General features: G+C 55.4%; 3 protein-coding genes across 3 annotated transcripts; 2 read left to right on the top strand and 1 right to left on the bottom strand.

Moving 5' to 3' along the window:
- Positions 1–804: 804 nt before the first annotated feature.
- Positions 805–6,840, top strand: GCAT (glycine C-acetyltransferase). The gene is made up of 9 exons (XM_056342067.1): positions 805–1,078; positions 1,157–1,287; positions 1,866–1,967; positions 2,504–2,650; positions 2,953–3,107; positions 4,884–4,966; positions 5,352–5,523; positions 5,947–6,068; positions 6,482–6,840. Exons 1-9 carry the CDS (start codon positions 820–822, stop codon positions 6,631–6,633), a joined length of 1,323 nt encoding a protein of 440 aa, XP_056198042.1. The 5' UTR covers positions 805–819; the 3' UTR covers positions 6,634–6,840.
- A 139-nt stretch (positions 6,841–6,979) lies between these two features.
- Positions 6,980–10,422, bottom strand: LOC130150805 (noggin-like). Its single transcript, XM_056342075.1, has one exon. It carries the CDS (start codon positions 10,414–10,416, stop codon positions 9,640–9,642), a length of 777 nt encoding a protein of 258 aa, XP_056198050.1. The 5' UTR covers positions 10,417–10,422; the 3' UTR covers positions 6,980–9,639.
- On the top strand, positions 10,422–16,517 carry GALR3 (galanin receptor 3). The gene is made up of 2 exons (XM_056342069.1): positions 10,422–13,380; positions 14,001–16,517. The coding sequence occupies exons 1-2, from the start codon at positions 13,031–13,033 to the stop codon at positions 14,881–14,883; spliced, it is 1,233 nt and encodes a 410-aa protein (XP_056198044.1). The 5' UTR covers positions 10,422–13,030; the 3' UTR covers positions 14,884–16,517.
- Positions 16,518–17,083: the final 566 nt, after the last annotated feature.

The raw sequence follows: 17,083 nt of genomic DNA, 5'->3' as shown, positions 1-17,083 counted from the left end.
TACTGAAATCCTTGGCCTGAGGCACCTAATGCTTTTGGGCTTTTCTTCCTAAGACCCTTGGACCAAAGGCTCCCAGACCACCTAGGCCAAAGACCCTAAGCCCCTTTTAAAAGCCTCGTGCCTAATCCTCCTGGGCATGAGGGGCCTAAACCACTGTGGCCACAGGATTCCCTGGTCAGCTGTAGTGGAGGATGGAGACAGCTGATCCAGCTGGACTCTTTGTGTCTAGACTCGGTGGGCCTGTGGATCGCAAACCCCATTGGCCAAACACGCTCAAATTCCTTGGGCTTGGGTATCGAATCCTCTTCAGCTGGTAAATCCTAAACCTCTCAGACCAAAGGATCCTTGGCCACCTCAGCTGGATGCACTCAAATCCTACAGAGCCTTGGTCCATTACCCACTGTGGTAGGCACCCATAAACCACCTAGATGAGAATCCAAGCCACCTGTGCTGAGGACCCCAAATCCTTTAGGTGGGGGCACCTAATGCTCCTGGGCTTGTTGATCCTCAAGGTCCATGTCTTCATGTGTCTTCACCACTGTGTCTTCAAAATCCCTCGGGCCCTAGTACACGACCCCTCTACAATTCCTAAATCCCATGATCGGGGTTCCCCCAAGTCCCTCAGACTCCAGGGATCCCAAATCACCTGTTTCTGGGGTGCCTAAGCCCCCTGGCTCAGAGACTCCCCACCAGCACCTCCTAGCGCAGCTCCCCGCGCCTCCGCGCCGCCGGGGCCGGGTGGGAGGGGGCGGAGCCACGGCGGCGCCCCGCGCCTCTCCCCCCGGCCCCGCCTCCCGGGGGGCGGATCCCGGCAGGCCAATGGCGATTGGCCGCGGGGGCACCGCCCCCCGCCGGCGGAGCGGTGCGGGCAGCGGGATGTGGCGCGGCGTGGCGCGGCGGGTGCTGCGGAACGGCGGGGCCGGGAGCCACCGGGCCGCTTCGGGGGCGGCGGCGGCCCAGCTCCGCCGGCGGCTGGAGAGCGAGCTGGAGGACATCCGAGGCGCCGGCACTTGGAAGAGCGAGCGGGTCATCGCCTCCCGGCAAGGTCCCCACGTCCAGTTGGCGGGCGGCGGAGGCGGTGCGTATGGGGCGGCGGGGAGGGCCCTGGACCTTTTCCCCCGGTGCGACACCTGTGCTTCTCCCTCTCTTCCCGCAGGGATCCTCAACTTCTGCGCCAATAACTACCTGGGGCTCTCCAGCCACCCCGAGGTGATCCGTGCTGCCGTGGAGGCCCTCGAGAAGTTCGGCGCTGGGCTGAGCTCTGTCCGCTTCATCTGCGGTACCCAGGTACCGGGCGCCGGGGCAGCATCCCCTGGTCCAGGGTCGCCTTCCTCAGGGGCTCCGCTCAGACTCCCCACTCAGCACTTGCATGCGTGCACCACGCTAAGGTACACATGGCTGCCTGGAAAAAAAGCCTGCCAAAAATCTGGAAATATGCCAGCTTAAACCCTTACAGCCCCTCAGAGAGCAAAGAAACTAAACACCTCCCTGAATTCAGAAAATGAATGTCTTTTTCTCTCCCTTAAGGGCCAAAATTACGGCACGTCTGAGTTCAAGTGGCTCAGACAAACCATCCTGGAGCCCTTTCAGAGCACCAGCTGGTTAAGGGCAGAGAAAACTCAGAGCTGCTTCCCCATGGGTGGGGAGCTTGGAGTCTTCCTCCTATGCTTCTGGCATCCAAACCCATAACCACATTTTAGGGCTGCATTTGCAAACGCTTGCCGAACACAACTAACTTCTCCCACGCACACACACCTTTTCTGGATAAAACCTGGCTGTTCCCTCCCTTTGCAGTCAGCGTCTGCAAAGGGCAAGTGAGAACTTGTCGTGCCCCTCGGTGATGCTTGCTCCTCTCTTCTCTTTAGAGCATACACAAGGACCTGGAGGAGAAGATCACACGTTTCCACCGTCGGGAAGATGCCATTCTCTATGCCAGCTGTTTTGATGCCAATGCTGGTATCTTTGAGGTTAGTAGGGCTTTCCTTGTGTTGTGCATGGAGGAGGGAGGTGGCAGCAATGTGCCTGCCAGTGCTTTCCAGAGGCTCTGTGATGTGAGGTCTGTGCTGCAGAAAAGATGGCAGTGACCAGTGGTGGAGAACCCTGACTTGGTGCTCTTGGACTGGAGAAGCCATGCGGAGCTGTTTAATCAGCCCTCACCTCCCCCTTCCCCAGCCAGCTCCAGATTTCGGGGAGAGCTCACATTTCCTGGGAGGTCTGTTCCCCTCCTTGTAGCATAGGTGGGGCGGAAGGGGTGATCCCCCAGGCTTTCTAGGGAAAAGGAAGGGAGGTTTTGAGCCCAGAAGCCACAGACAGGAGCCTGGCCTAGGGAATCAGGGGATATAGTGGCTGGGAAGGAAAGCGGAAAGTTTAGCTGTGCGTGCCAGGAGAGACGTGGCAGCTGCAATCAAACGCAGCCTTGTCTTCTGCACTGAGGGAGGCTGGAAGATCTCAGTGAGGTGGCACCCTGGAGCAAAGGATGATCCTTTCTGTTCGGCATGGCCAGACCCTCCTGACCGCAGAGGATGCAGTGCTGTCAGATGAGCTGAACCATGCCTCCATTGTTGATGGGATCCGCTTGTGCAAGGCTAACAAGTACCGCTACAAGCATGTGGACATGCAGGACCTGGAGGCCAAGCTGCAGGACGCACAGGTATGGAGGTCTGCTCCCACCCAATGAGAGGGTGCTCATTTAGCTGTGCTGCCTGCACAGTAACCAGCCCCAAAGGGTGAGCTCTGCCCTTTCCCATGCAATAGGCATTGGTTTTCCCAGTAGGCACAGGTAGGCATGGGTAGGCAAGGTGGGGGAAGCAGCTGGTTGCAATGCAACCCTCCCCCTCTTGGTTAGATCTATCCCTTCCCTACAGGAGCTGGACTGTGTCCTGGTCTCCTTCGCCAGCCCCTCTCCTCAAGGTGTCGTCTTCACCCCTGAGGATGCTGCTCTCCCTCCCATAGAAATACCGTCTGCGGCTGGTGGCCACCGATGGTGCCTTCTCCATGGACGGTGACATTGCACCCCTGAGGGAGATGTGCCAGCTGGCCCAGAAGTATGATGCCCTGGTCTTCATTGATGATTGCCATGGCACAGGCTTCCTGGGACCCAATGGCCGGTAAGCAGCCGTTTCAACCCTCTTTCTCCCTTTGACCCTAAACTACCTCTGAAGCAAGGCCAAAGGTGCTGATGACCAACACATTTTTGTGTGGAGACTCCTGGAGCCACCATTTCTTGCGCCCCACCTTTGGAGCATCTGAGGTCATTGAAGGGAGATACTTGAGCAATGATCCGTTTCAACGTGACAGCTGCTTCTCAGTGTGTAAGGGGTGGTGCGACCATCTCGTCTATCTCTCCTGGCAAGCAGTTGGACTTCCTGATTTCCCAGTCCTTCTCCTCTCAGATATCACTTTCAAATGCTTGGGTCTAGGGCGTTTTGTGGAGTTGGCTTGCACAGATTTATTAATTCCCTCAGGGCAGCTTTTCTCTTCATCCCCTGGAGATCCTCCAGATGCCAATCAGTGCACTTGCTGCATGTGTTTGCCAAGAAAAGATGCTTCACATGCTTGGTTTTTCAGGCACATGAGTGCCAAGCGTGGTCCTTGTGTGGTCCTTCCTGCTCTTTACTGTAAGGTAGAGACCCGTGTGAGGCAACACCTGTGGGAATGAGCAATGGGTCCCCCCTCAGATGGAGGGATAGTGCAGGAGATGAGGAGAAAGCTATCTCTGAAAAAGCCAAAAGTTGCTCTATGAAGAGCTCCCTTCCAGCTCTCTCCTGTGTAGACAGATTTCATGTGGGAAGCTGGTGAATCCACATCAAGCTGTGAAATGGGTGAAAAGTGAGAAATAAGCAAGAAAACTTGTCTCATTTTCTCACCAAGGCCATGGCAAATGCTTCATCCTGGATCATAATGATGGTGCAAGAGGCAATTTTAAGAGAAGGGTTGCCACTCCTGGTGGCACTTCATCACTAATGCAAGAGGTAGTTGTGCTGAGCTTTAATATATTCCAGACCCTGTAGCTGCGCTAAGCCTTCTCAAATTTAAGTCTTCATAAGGAAGAAATCATGGGATGGTCTGGTTGTCTTGTAATCTTCCTTTCTTGGGGCATGGTAGCCATCCTGTGAGTTGAAGTAGGCCTCATTTGTGTGTCCCAGTAGGCTCAGTTGTCCCACCAGCTGCAAAAACAACTGTTTGACTGCACTGAGGTGTGTAAGTGCACAAGAGTTTGAGGGAGAGGGAATGATTACTGAGTGCTTCATGTATTATGCTAGTTTCAGTCTGAACCTGATGCTGTTGTCTACAACACTGTGTTTCAAGAGAGGCAACAGCTGGGTGGCCATGCCCCATCCTGCCTTTTTGGGCTGGAGGACATGAAGCTGCAGAGCACGTTTGCAAAGCACGTTTGCCATGTCCGGTTGGTTCCACTAGCATAGACTTTTACATGGATGCTTTAGGCCTGTGTGCTTTTAGTGCAGCACACCAGCGATGTGCACAGCCCACCTCAGAGGACATCAGCTACTCTAGCCAGGCAACTGGTTTTTCCTGGTGTATGCTAACGGTGTGGCATGTCAGAGGTATGTGCAAGACCTATGTTGACAGCTAGTGCTCTGTTTGAACTATTAAACTTCTGTGCAGGAGGTTTGAGCACTCTGTCATCTGTGAGGGTTTTAAACCCCACGCTCTTACCTCCATAGATGCTAGCTTACCCTTTCTGCAGAAGGGAAGGTCAACACTTGGGTTGGACTGCCACAGGGGGTGTTTTTCCTTTATCAGAAGGGAGGACGCCAGAGACCTGACTGGCAGCGCTTTGTTTCCCTTGAGACATCAGGGGTAGAGCAGCTTCCCTGGTGCATGCTGGCACCACTGATAATGTGACATTCCTTTTTCTGCAGGGGTACTGATGAGCTCCTGGGAGTGATGGACAAAGTCACCATTGTCAACTCCACCCTGGGAAAAGCTCTTGGAGGAGCTGCAGGTGAAGGCGTTTTCCTGTCGAAGGCCCTCCATGCCCTAAAGAACTCCACAGCATCACTTTGATGTTTCCTTCCTCTGCCTAATGATAGAGCAACAAATGCATGTTGTCCTTTTTTTACTGGGAGCATGAAGCTCAATTTGCTGCAGGGTCAAGAGAGGTCTTGTCATGTGCTCCTTCCACTGTCATCTTCCCCTTGCATTTGCTTTTGGGGTCAAGGTGGAAGCTCTTGGTAAAAGGTATCAGCTGTGATTTTCTTTAGGCCTGGTTTGTACTGAAATTCCCACTGTAGTTGACAGGTTGGCTTTATCAAGCCCCCCCCCCCCCCCCCCCCCCCGAACAGGTCACCCTGGGGTGCCTTGTCCATTTATCTTTCCTCCATCTGCAGGTGGGTACACAACTGGCCCCAAACCCCTCATCGATTTGCTCCGCCAGCGTTCCCGCCCGTACCTCTTCTCCAACAGCCTACCCCCTCCTGTGGTGGCCTGTGCATCCAAGGCCCTGGACCTGCTCATGGAAAGCAATGCCATTGCACAGTCCATGACTGCCAAGACCCAGCGGTGAGTGGGCCATATTGGGGTGGGAGCAGGGGGAGAGGTTCGTTAGGAGTGAGTTGTCTTTGTGTGTTTATTCACCCCGCAGCGATAACCATGAAGGTAGTTTGCAAGTCATGGCCAGGGGGTGCTCAGGGGAAACCGCAGGATGTGCCTCTGTCAGACACATGTGCAGGCAGGTGTGTCACCTCTGGATGCGCTGCATGCTGAGGCACACCTGCCACTCAAGCAGCTGCAGTCACATGGAGCTGAGCAGGATATGGCAGGAGGTCACTCCAAAAAGAGATCCCTTCCCTGCACAGGAGATGCGTGGTGGAGCAAAACCACACCCAGCCCTCGGTGTCCCCGGCTCCCAGGGGAAAGCGAGTCAGCAGTCCTCAAGGACAGGGGTGATGAGGTTTTTACTCATCCTCTTGTTCTCTTCACCAGGTTCAGAAGCAAGATGACAGCAGCCGGCTTCACCATCTCAGGGAAAGACCACCCCATCTGTCCTGTCATGCTTGGGGACGCTCGGCTGGCTGCGGTGATGGCTGAGGACATGCTGAAGAGAGGTGAACTGGGGAGGGAGCTCTGGATGCAGACACATGGCTTGAGGGAAGGGACAGCTGGTGGTGGTACTACCACCATCCCTCCTCCAGAGGATGTTCCTGCATGAAATCTGTTATTTCTCTACCCTCCAGATGCAAATGTCCTCTAGGTCTCTCCCAGATATTGCTGACTTTACCTTCTTTCTCTGTTGGAGGGGTATGTGTTAAATTAGCCCTCCTGTCCTGACATGCTGGACTCCATCCCCACCACTGGCCCTAACCTTCAGTTCCATGCCTGGGAGGAGATGCCACTAGAAAACCCTGAAGCCTGGAAATGGTTACTGAGAGGGGAGGAAGGATCCAAAAAGTACCCAGTACCACCTCAGCCTCCCTCACTCCCTCCCAGCCAGTTTCAACTCCCTGTGTTTCCTCCCCAGGCATTTATGTCATTGGATTCAGCTACCCTGTGGTCCCCAAAGGAAAGGCCCGCATCCGGGTCCAGATCTCAGCCGTGCACAGCAATGAGGACATTGACCGCTGCGTGGAAGCCTTCACTGAGGTGGGACGGAAACACGGAGCGCTGCCTTAAGGGGCCAGCAAATACCTCCTCTGGCACTGTCCCTGCTCACAACCAAATACATGTACTGGGAGGATGGGCTTGAGCAGCATGCTGCCAAGAGCAGGACCGATCCTCAAGACATCACAACCTGCAGGAAGCTGTGGTTGTTGCATCGTGCTGGCAGCAGCACTGGCAACCAGCTCATATGTCATTAAAGCAGTCCTGCAGTGCAGCACATATTTGGCTCTTGTTTTCTCATCCAGGAGCTGCAGCCCATCCCCATCCTCTCTCCCTCTGACTAGACACTCTGCTGTGTCTTCCCTGAAGCCTCAGTCTGGGTGCTGAAGCTGTGCAGCTCCTGCTCTCTTGTGCCGATGGAAATGTAGCATTGCTGGTATGCCTGAGATCACCTGCTTCCTCCACGCTCTCCTGCGGGTCCAGCAGTGTTGGTCCAGCAGTGTCACCCCGGCAGATCTGCCACCTGTAATTCCCCACCAAGGCAGGGGAGTATCCCAAGGCAACCCATGCCACCAGTGGCTGGTTTGGGAAAGAGGACATAAGCCAGCCGAAGCTCTGGTCCTCCTTTCTCCCCTTCTCACTCTCAAGTGTTAGGTGTCAGGCTTGCTTGGTCCTGAGGGCCAGCTGTAAGGCTTTGCCCATCACTGTGGTGCTCCCAAATCTGCCCTGGGAGCTGCATCTTGCCCCAGAGAGGCCATTGGGCAGCAGATAAGCCGAAGCAGCAGAGACCTGCAGCATGGCAAGAGGACCTGGGACTGAGGCTGGGGGCGGAACAAGTGACAGAAAATTTTACTCTGTCAGGTGCAATTTTCCCGCAGCAGAGAATATACAGCAGGCTGAGATCTCTGGATTTGTTCCTCCACACTGTGCTGGGGTAGCTATTTGCTGCTTAGGCAGGAACAAGTGAGTCCTGGGCATTTCTCAGGATTGCTTTATTTGCATTGGTTTTGCTGCAGATGAGAAATCACATGTGTCCTGCTGTCTGCCCACATGCTGAGCTGAGTGCCATCTGCCTGCAGCCACTGCCAGACTCCAGCTGAAATGAGGGTGTGCTGTGCTTGGGTGCTGGAGTGCTGGGTCACATCAGCAAAGACTTGCTCCAGAAATGCTAACTGCTATTAGGCAGTCAGACAGCAAGCTACAGGGCAATAACACGTCTGACCTGAACTGCTGCAGAAGAATACAGAATTTAATCCAGGGCTGTAAGGCTTTACAAGAAACGGAGGGCCGGGAAGAAATGCATTTTCCATAGAGTTGCCACTGGATCTTGTTAGGGCAGCTAGCAGTGTAACTGTGTGCTGATTTTATTTAATTTTCCATCTGCACAGGGCCCTGAGCGCAGCCTGCTGATAAAGTGTGATACGGAGTTCTCTTCGTGTGGCACCAGGCCCTCATGGTGCTGCAAACCATTCCCCCTTATCAACGGGCACCATTTTGGGAACGGGGAATGTAGTGGGGAAACAGCAGGGGGTTGAGCTCAGGCCCTTGTTGCAACCTGGAGGAGATGACACTTGAGCCAGATGGGCTTTGGTTCAGGGGGTTTGAGTCCCTAAACTGCATCACTGCTGTTTTGAGCCTGATGCATGTGCACCCCCTACTTGGCCCCCGCTACTTGCACATCTCCACCACACACCTGTACCATGCTCCCTCCCTCCCTTCCTCCTGCTGGTCCCCAGCCCAGGCCTCCCCCTCTCCCCTGGGCTTCTGCAGGCAGCCCTGCTGATGTCTCTGCTGAACTCAGGGAACCCAACGCAAGCAGTTTAACCCTGCTCCAGCTTTCAAGTCCTCCTCAGTGGGAGAGCAGACATACAGATGTTTCACTGCTCAGCTGCGAACAAAAGCAGCAGCAGCCTCCCTCCCCTGCAATGCACACACTTGTTTTCATGTACATGTGGGCTCCCTGCTTCTCCTCCTCCTCCTCACCAGGCATCCTGACCTCAGTCTCTCTCAGGCCCCTCAGCACCCAACCCCCCACGCTCTGGCTGCCTCTCCGCCTGCTTCAAGGCCAGGCTCTGCAGCAGACTGCAGTTTGCACGGCACAGGGAGCTCTGGAGCCTGGGGAAAGCAAGAGGGTCAGATGATGGCATGCTGGAAATGAACAATGCAGTGCCCATCGACTGCAGGCATCATGTTAATATTGCATTCCCATGGAAAGCCTCCAGCTCTTTATTTCTTCAAGACCTGTCCTAGGTCCAATCTGCAGCTCTTTGCAGCTTTTAGCCAAGAAAGCATAGGACTTTTTGCTGGGTGGAATGTAGAGGCAGACACCTCTTTTTGAGGATGCAGTTCCCACGCCTCACTCACTGACCCACCCGTACGCTGCTCTGCCAGGCTTCCTCCCAGGTCTCAAGCCATCACCCTGCACACCATGCGGGGTAGGTGTGGGATGCCTGTATCTCACACATCGTACATTCAAGCAGGGGACTGTGCTGTCCCATCCCGCTTGTCTACACACCCACCCTGACAGATGCTTCCAGCCCTCGGTCCCTGCCCACCCTTCCCTTCTTCCACCCTCACCAGGCCACCTCGTTGCAGTCCCAAACCTGCCCTCCTTCCTGCTGACACCCTCCAGCCCTATCTCCACAGTCTCCACCCTGAGCTGCAACCCACCTCCCCCTACCATTTTTCCGTGGCATCCCTCTGCCCTCACTCACTGCCCGCAGTCCTGCCCAGGCAGGCAGCGATGCCTCAGCTTGGGCAGAGACCACCAGGGCTGATGCAGCTGGGGTCTGAACCTCCCGCTGGGTGCCACAATTTTCCCATCCCATATACTTTGCAGGAGATAAATGCTGCACAAGGGCTTTCACCGCCACTAATGCCTCCCTGTGCTGCCCAGGGGTTTTGGCAAGAAACAGTAATGACTGCAGCTGATCCCCACTTCCCTTCTGGAGGTTTATTTCTCCGTTTGGGGGATTATCCGCCCAGCTCCCTGGCCCTGAGGGTAAGTCCAGGCAGCCGCTCACCTTTTCAGGCCATTTGTTTGCAAGACCAGGTACCAGGGGGTCCCTCCGCAGCCCCTCAGCGGCAGGAGCACTTGCAGGCGGCCACCACAGGGTAGGGGATCTGCTGCCAGGCGCAGTGCAAGGGGCCGGGGGACTGTGGTCCCCAGCAATGCCAGGCCAGCAGCTTGATGTGGGTGACCTGCGCAGGGCGGCAGGTCATGCCAGGGGGCCAGGAGCAGCTGGGGGGGCCGGTGTTGCAGGCGGTGTGGCGCACCCAGCGGGGCCAGAAGACGGGTCCCAGGTCAACCCAGGCAGAGGTGAGGCGACAGGCGGCCTGCTCCACCAGCCACTGCCGCAGGCGGTGGGCCAGGGCCCCCGGCAGCTCGGGGGGCAGCCCCGGGCTGGGGGGCAGCAAGGTGGGCAGCTCCAGCCCCTCCACCTCGCGCCACAGCTTGCGGCGGTAGCGCCCAGCACCCTCCGCCAGGTCCCGGCTCAGGGACTCCAGGTTCTCCTTGAGGATGCTGCCGTTGTGGCCCCAGGGCTCCTCAATGGCCATCCAGAAGGGGTCGAAGGCCAAGCCCAGGAGCCGGCGCAGCCGCCCGGGCCGCAGGTGCCGGGGCTTGGGGGAGTAGCGGTAGTCCTCGGGGGAGAGCGACAGGCTGTAGGGCCGCACCGGGGCCGAGGGGCGGCTGCGCAGCAGGTGGGCAGCAGGATCAGTGGTGCTGGACGTTGGCAGCAATGGCTCCTGGGATTCTTCCAGAGATGGCGGCGGGCTCAGGGCGCCCGGCAGCAGGAGCAGGCAGAGGAGGAGGAGGAGGAGGAGGAGGAGGCAGCTGCGGTGCGGTCCCTCCATGGCGTGTGGTGCTGAGGCAGACAGTGCCAGTCTGCGGGCTTGTGCTCTGCTGCATCCCCTGGGTTATCACCGTGTCCTGAGGCACAGCCTTCCCCTTTTCCCTGGTTACGGTGGCGGTGGCTGATAGCGAGCCGGCAGGGACACCTCGCTCCCTCCTGCCGGAGCGGCAGGCGGGAAGGACAGGCCATGTTGTCCCTCCTGCCAGGCCAAGGGATGATGCCAACAGGGGCATCGGGGCTGCTGTAGAGGGGAAGGGGCCAGCACCTCCTCCTCCACATCCTGCTCCAGCATTTGAGGAGGCATCCAGGATCTTCCCAGTGAAAGGAAGTTGGTGGCCTTCAGGTCTTGTCAGGAAAGGACTATCAAGCCACGCTCAGCCTCAGCACACCTGGAAGTCTGCAAGGCACAAATCCCACTGCAGGGGTGGACATGGCTGGCAGCAGGAGGGCTGCGTGGGTCACTGTCACCTCTTGCCACATCAGTGATGAAGCTGAACCTCCGGAGATGGTCCCCCTGGATGGCTTGTCCTCCCTCCCTGCACTGCAGTGCCCCAGAAATGCTGGTGGAGGGCAGACCTGGGCTGGATGGAACCCCAAATCTGCTTTCCCCTCCTTCTCCGGGTCAGACATTGTGGGAGATACTTGGTCTGCTCTGTGCCATGCTACTAATAATTAATTAATAAGAGCTAGTAACATCAATTAATTGCTAATACTCCAAGGACAGGGCAGGGGCCAGGCTCACCATGGTGGGATATTAATGTTCCCTTGAGGTGCTGGGCAACATGTCCTGAACACGCAGCATTGAGGGGTGACTGCAAGGCCCACAGGGGTCCATGGGACCCTGCCCCCCTCCATCCTTCCTCTCCCACTGGAGAGCAGTGGGCTTTTTCTCTGCCACCCCCTCCTCACTGGAGCAGGAAGCGGCTGAGCCTGCTGGAAGGCTGGGCAGAGAGGAGTTAACTCCAAATCCAACCTCAGGGAGAGGGGAAAAAAAACACAACAGAGATCAATGGATCAGCAGCAAGAGCAGAGGGAGGGAAAAGGGGGAGACAGAGAGAGAAGAGCTTCAGAACGAGAGAGACTCGTGGGGGAGCCAGGAGAAGAGAGAGCAGAGCTGGCGGCAGGCAGGAGGAGGCAGCGGAACACCAGGCAGGGGTGACAGTGCTGCCTCGCCAAACTATTCGGTGGCCCTTATCCTCCTCTCCACCACTGCTGCCTGGGCTGGACCGGAGGTCTCCCCTGAGCAAGCAGCAAAACTGCAGGCCCTTCCTCGCAGAGGTGAGTGCCAGCTTGCCAAGCTGAGAGATGGCCTCGGGCTCCCTGAGCAGGGACACATGGGTGCCCAGAGGTTCCCCATAGTCTATGTGTGAGGTGCATGCACAAGGGGAGACAAGGACATCCCATGGGGGCAGGTGGAGGAGCCAGATAGTTACCAGTAGGACAGGGGGGACTGCAGAATCAGAGAGGCAGGGACGACGACGTTTTGGTGTGATACAGAGAGGCCGCTGAGTAGGAGAAGTAGTATGAGCTGAGGGATGGGGGAGCATGCAGTGAAGGAGCTTGCATGACCCAAAAAAGAGTTAATTGCATGTCAACAGTTGCTAGATAACGTGTCTTTCCCTCCTGGTTGCTGCTCAGCGAAGGACAATTTGTTCTAATGATAGCACAACATGGGGAAGGCTTGTTAGGACATAGGCTGTTAATGCACCCCACCTGAGTGTTGCTCAGGGCTGGAGGAAGTTTTGGAGCAAATCACAGTATTTTGAGCTGCAGTAATAGTGTGCTTCTTCACAATGGTCATTGTGTTGTGTTTCAGGCAACACTGAGGTCTTCCCCTTATCCTCTCCTAGCTGCCACCATCCAACCTGTGACCACCTCTCAGCATCAGGAAAAGGTGCCCTAAGGTGCCCTTCCTCCATAGAGCATAACTATACTGCACAGGGAGCAAGGAGCAGCCAGTTCTGGGGTGGAAGTGGTCCCAGCTTAAGGAGCTTCCTTGAGGCAGGAGTATGGTGGGGTGCTGCTGCTGTGGGGTGTCATCAGGTCTCCGCTGCCAGAGATGGCACAGCCCTAAGTTGATGTGCCAGGACCACTCTCAGCCCACGTGGGACCACCACCCCCTTCCCCGTGGCCTTGCAGCTGAGCCCTGTTAACATCAGCTAGGATTTAGACTTGCCAAAGCAAGCAATCCCAAGAGGTTTAGCAGTTTTGGGATTGTAGGAGGAATGTAGGGGAGGCCAGGCAGCAGGACAGGGCTTGAGACAGCTTCAGAGGGCTGGGAGCACAGGAGATGCCATGGTGGGGATGTGAATCTGGGCAGGAGAAGAGGGCTTCAGCTCCACTCAAGCCAGGCAGATGTGAACTGACTGATCCCAACGGCATTCTTGCCAGTAACGCCATGAGGATCTTGGTGTCATCACTTAATTGTCTGGTTGGGATTGGCATCTCTGGGAGAAACATGGGCATCAAACAAAGGCCGGGATCAGGCACCAAAGGGCCAGAGCTCGGGTGGCCACTGTGGTCAACACACCATCCAGCACCCACATGCCCATGGCCCTGCACAGGTGCTGTGTCTCCCTTTCCCCCCATGCAGGTCCCCACGGTCAGATGGGGAGATGTCAGGGGGATGGAATGCCTCTTCTGACAGCCCGGAGCTACGAGCAGCAGGGATCATTGTGCCTGTCATCTTCTCCCTCATCTTCCTCCTGGGTACTGTAGGGAATGGACTGGTGCTGGCTGTGCTGCTGCGGAACGGCCAAGTCAAGTACAACACCACCAATCTCTTCATCCTTAACCTGGCCATGGCCGACCTGTGCTTCATCATCTGCTGTGTCCCCTTCCAGGCCACCATTTACACCCTGGATGGGTGGCTCTTTGGGGCCTTTGCTTGCAAAGCTGTGCATTTCCTCATCTACCTCACCATGTATGCCAGCAGCTTCACCCTGGCCGCCGTCTCTGTTGACAGGTAAGTGCCCCCTTCCCTTTGAGTGCCTTAGCTCAGGGACAATGTGTTTGCCACTCTTGATCTAAGAGCTGGGGGAAAGGCCAGTCCTTACCCTGTTGAGCATCCTGTAATAAGCAGGTAGGGTCTCCCCAGAGGCAGGGATAGCAGGACCAGCAGAGCCAGCCTCTCCAGGTCCACGTGCCCTCTCCCATCACCAAGCCAAGTTCTCGGCCTGGTTACCCAGCCCTTACTTGGGAAGGAGGAGTGCAGGCATGTGCTGAGGTTTGGTGCCCACCACACAAAAAACAAGAACCGCAAAAGCCCCAGGGCATGAAACATACCACAGGAGAAACATCCCTCTGGATCCTGCTCTTATCCTTCTCTTCCCTGGTTCAAGAGGCATGCTGCTTGTCCTTCCCAAGCTAGCACAGCAGAGCAGGTGACAGAGATCCCAGACCTGCTGGTTGGGATGACCCTGATCCCCATGTGAATTCACCCTAACACCCCTTACCAAGAGAAGTGGGAGAGATGAGTGGCTGCATGGGAAGGAGTGCACAGATGGCAGCTCCACAGGGCAGGAGAGACACCTCATCTCACCCGTGTTGTGTTCGGTCTCTCCTTCTCCTTCCTCTCCTCGTTAGGTACCTGGCTATTCGCTATCCACTGAAGTCCCGGGATCTCCGCACCTCCCGAAATGCAGGAGTGGCCATTGTAGCAATCTGGTCACTGTCGCTGCTCTTTGCAGGGCCTTACCTCAGTTACTACCAGATTGTCCATTACCAAGGGGTGCCCATCTGCATCCCCATCTGGGAGGACCAGCGCCGAAAGGTTCTGGACATCCTCACATTTGTCTTTGGATACCTCCTGCCCGTGACTGTGGTAAGCCTGGCATATGCCAGGACCATCAAGTTCCTGTGGACCTCCGTAGACCCCATAGAAAGGATCTCGGAGTCCCGGAAGGCCAAGTGTAAGGTCACCAAGATGATTGTGGCTGTGGCCATCCTTTTCTGCCTCTGTTGGCTGCCCCACCACCTGGTCATTCTGTGCTTTTGGTTTGGCCACTTCCCCTTCAACCAAGCGACTTACGCTTGCCGCTTGGCTTCCCACTGCCTTTCGTATGCCAATTCCTGCCTCAACCCCATTGTCTACGCCCTCATCTCCAAGCATTTCCGCAAGCGTTTCAAGCAGGTCTTCACCTGCCTCTTCCAGAACAAGACCAGGAAGAAGAGGAAGAGAGTTGGAAAGAAAGTCCACGTGGTCAATGTGGATAAAGGTTTCACCAACAGCATCAGAGGTTTCTATGGAGGCAACACTGAGGTGACTGAGGTCCCAGAGGAGAACACCAGGAAGAGGGACCCTGAAGGTGCCAGTCATGCCAAAGCATGGTCTCACCAGCTACAAGATGCCATGGTCTCTGTTCAGAAGGAGCTACTGGAGGAGGAAAGTTTGGCAACAGCTGGCCATCCCCTAGCCATGACCCCTCCAAGAGGAACTCGGGAGTTTCTGACTGTTCGCTACAGATGAACAAAGTGAAGAAACCCGTTTTCCAGCCATGAGTAGCCACTCAATTCCCAAACAGGAAGAATAGTGTGGGGCAGAGGGGAATGGATGCAGCAGAGCCACTGAAGGATCCTGTGGCCACAGTTAACCCATTGTCCCCACTCAACCTCACTCACTGGCCCACAGCATTCATATACGAATGACACAATCCACCTGTACATATGCAGAATGGAGGGACATATTAATGTGATGCCAAATGACCTGGGTGGTATTCCTGCAACAGGCCTCCATTTCCCTTCTTCCTAACTTGCTGATTTTGTGTAGCACCTTGAAACTCTCAAGAGGGAGGCAACCAAAATGAAAACATCGTGGTAGGAAATCCAGACTGTTAAGGGCACATCAGAGCATGGGTGGGAAGGGTAAAGAGAGGGCATAGGGACCTGAGTGTGAACAGGGTAGCTGGCAGCCTCTCCCCTGGGCAGCCCCAAGCAGTGAAACACTGTCTGCTGCTCACATGTCCTTCTTTTCCCTTGTCCACCTCCATTGTCTTTGCCTCTGCAACCACATCACAGGACTTTTGCCACACCGGCTGATGTACAAGGAAGCCAGCTGTCTGTGCCAACAGCTTGATGATGCAAACTCCACAGCAGTCACTAGTCATACTCAAATGATTTCTGCCATGACAGGTGAAGAATGGAAAGGCTTGTGTGTGGACACCTCTGCATGCCTCCTTTCTGCACCTATGGCATCTCTGAAGTTCAAAGAGGAAAGGACTATCTGTCCAGCCTCTTCTCTCCACCCTGCCCCACCAGAAGTACTCACTGGAGGATGTTTGCTAGAGCTCTGTTCCACCTGGCTTTAGCTCTTGCAAGCAGATCCTGCAGGATCCTGTCCCAGTTCATAGTCCTGCTCGCAGTTCAGAAATATTTGATAGCCATCCTCAGTTCTTCCTAAACAAACCTGGTAACGCCTCCTTCCACCACATTGCTCCACCTGATCAATGCCTCTGCTTACTTTCTGTCTGTCTTTTGCAAATTCCTGAGGGATTGCTACCTCCTCTGTGATCTTTCTTGGCTACTCAGTTTCATCCCTTCTTTCTGGGGTTTAAGGACCTGTTACTCTCTGAGCAGTGACGTTATTCACTGGTATTAGCCCCATGTGTGTGGTTTACTGACTTGGACAGACATTTTTTTCCATGTGATGGTGATGATTATGAGTGAATTGATGGCTGTCACCAAAGCAGAAGAAAGTAGCCAAGCTGCAAAACGAGCTGTGGAGCCAGGTGACAGTTGTGGTGAGGCAAAGGAGGAAGAAACAGGTTGATCACAGCCACGTGCACTTGATTAAATCCTGTCTCCTCAGTACTCCATTTTACCTGATGGAGAGGGCTTCCAGGAGAGCATGAAGCCAGCACTGCCCAGCGGATTGGGACACCTTCCAAGACAGCCATGGTTGTGAGATTGCTGATGGAGCCATGTCCTCTAGAGAGCAAAACTTGCCCCTGCTCTGTCCCTGCTGCCTCAAGCAGCTGCTGGGAAGCCTTTAGCTATAGTAGCAGCTCAATGATACCCTGCTGCAGAGCCAACAGTCCCCCTGGCCTGCCAGTGGGAAGGATGGGAAGTACCATGGGGATGGCAGGGTGGGACAAGAAATCGCATTCACCAGAAGATATTGGAATTTGTCCCTGGCTTGACCTTAATAAACGCTGGTAATTTCCTTCTCCTGCTGTGTTTACTGTGTGTTGGATACAATTTCTGGGCGCTGGGCTCTGCAGTTTGGGCTGGAGGTGGTGGAGGCTGTTGAGCCATCTGACCACTGTCTGGTGCTCCCAACTCACTAGCAGGGCACATTTTTGTCTGATGTTGCAGACACTGAAGAAATGTATAGCAGAAGCAAAGCTGAAGGTTTTAAGATGGATCCAGCACTGCTGGTATTCAAGAGAGAGTCGTAGAAGAGGAGACAAAAGCAGAGAGAGGGAAAAGGAGGGATGGTGAGAGGACAGGTGGAGGGGGGCAATATAAATGAGAAATGTGTGGGACTGGGTGGGAGCCATCCACAGGGACAGAAAGCAGCAAAGCAAGGGGTTAGAAGCAGAGGGAAGAAGGGAGGGCAAGGGGGCATGAGGGAGTCAGGAAGCAATGTGCTGGCAGAGCACCCATGTTTTGGCAGGAACATTCTCCCCATCCCAGCAGTGTCATGCTGCTCCAGAGCTGGGGTGAGCACA

This window comes from Falco biarmicus, chromosome 5 (genome assembly GCF_023638135.1).
Source record: "Falco biarmicus isolate bFalBia1 chromosome 5, bFalBia1.pri, whole genome shotgun sequence".
NCBI classification, from domain to species: Eukaryota; Metazoa; Chordata; class Aves; order Falconiformes; family Falconidae; genus Falco; species Falco biarmicus.
Note: the sequence above shows the minus strand (reverse complement) of the source record. Positions and strands in the feature narration are given on the sequence as shown.

Excerpts from the sequence above, each read along its gene's own strand:
- LOC130150805 (XM_056342075.1), bottom strand. The coding sequence starts at position 10,416 with ATGGAGGGACCGCACCGCAGCTGCCTCCTCCTCCTCCTCCTCCTCCTC.
- GCAT (XM_056342067.1), top strand. The coding sequence starts at position 820 with ATGGCGATTGGCCGCGGGGGCACCGCCCCCCGCCGGCGGAGCGGTGCG. Across the intron at positions 1,079-1,156 it reads GTTGGCGGGCGGCGGAGGCG|GGATCCTCAACTTCTGCGCC; the intron begins GTGCGTATGGGG and ends CTCTTCCCGCAG. Across the intron at positions 2,651-2,952 it reads CCAAGCTGCAGGACGCACAG|AAATACCGTCTGCGGCTGGT; the intron begins GTATGGAGGTCT and ends TCCCTCCCATAG.
- GALR3 (XM_056342069.1), top strand. The coding sequence starts at position 13,031 with ATGTCAGGGGGATGGAATGCCTCTTCTGACAGCCCGGAGCTACGAGCA. Across the intron at positions 13,381-14,000 it reads GCCGCCGTCTCTGTTGACAG|GTACCTGGCTATTCGCTATC; the intron begins GTAAGTGCCCCC and ends TCTCCTCGTTAG.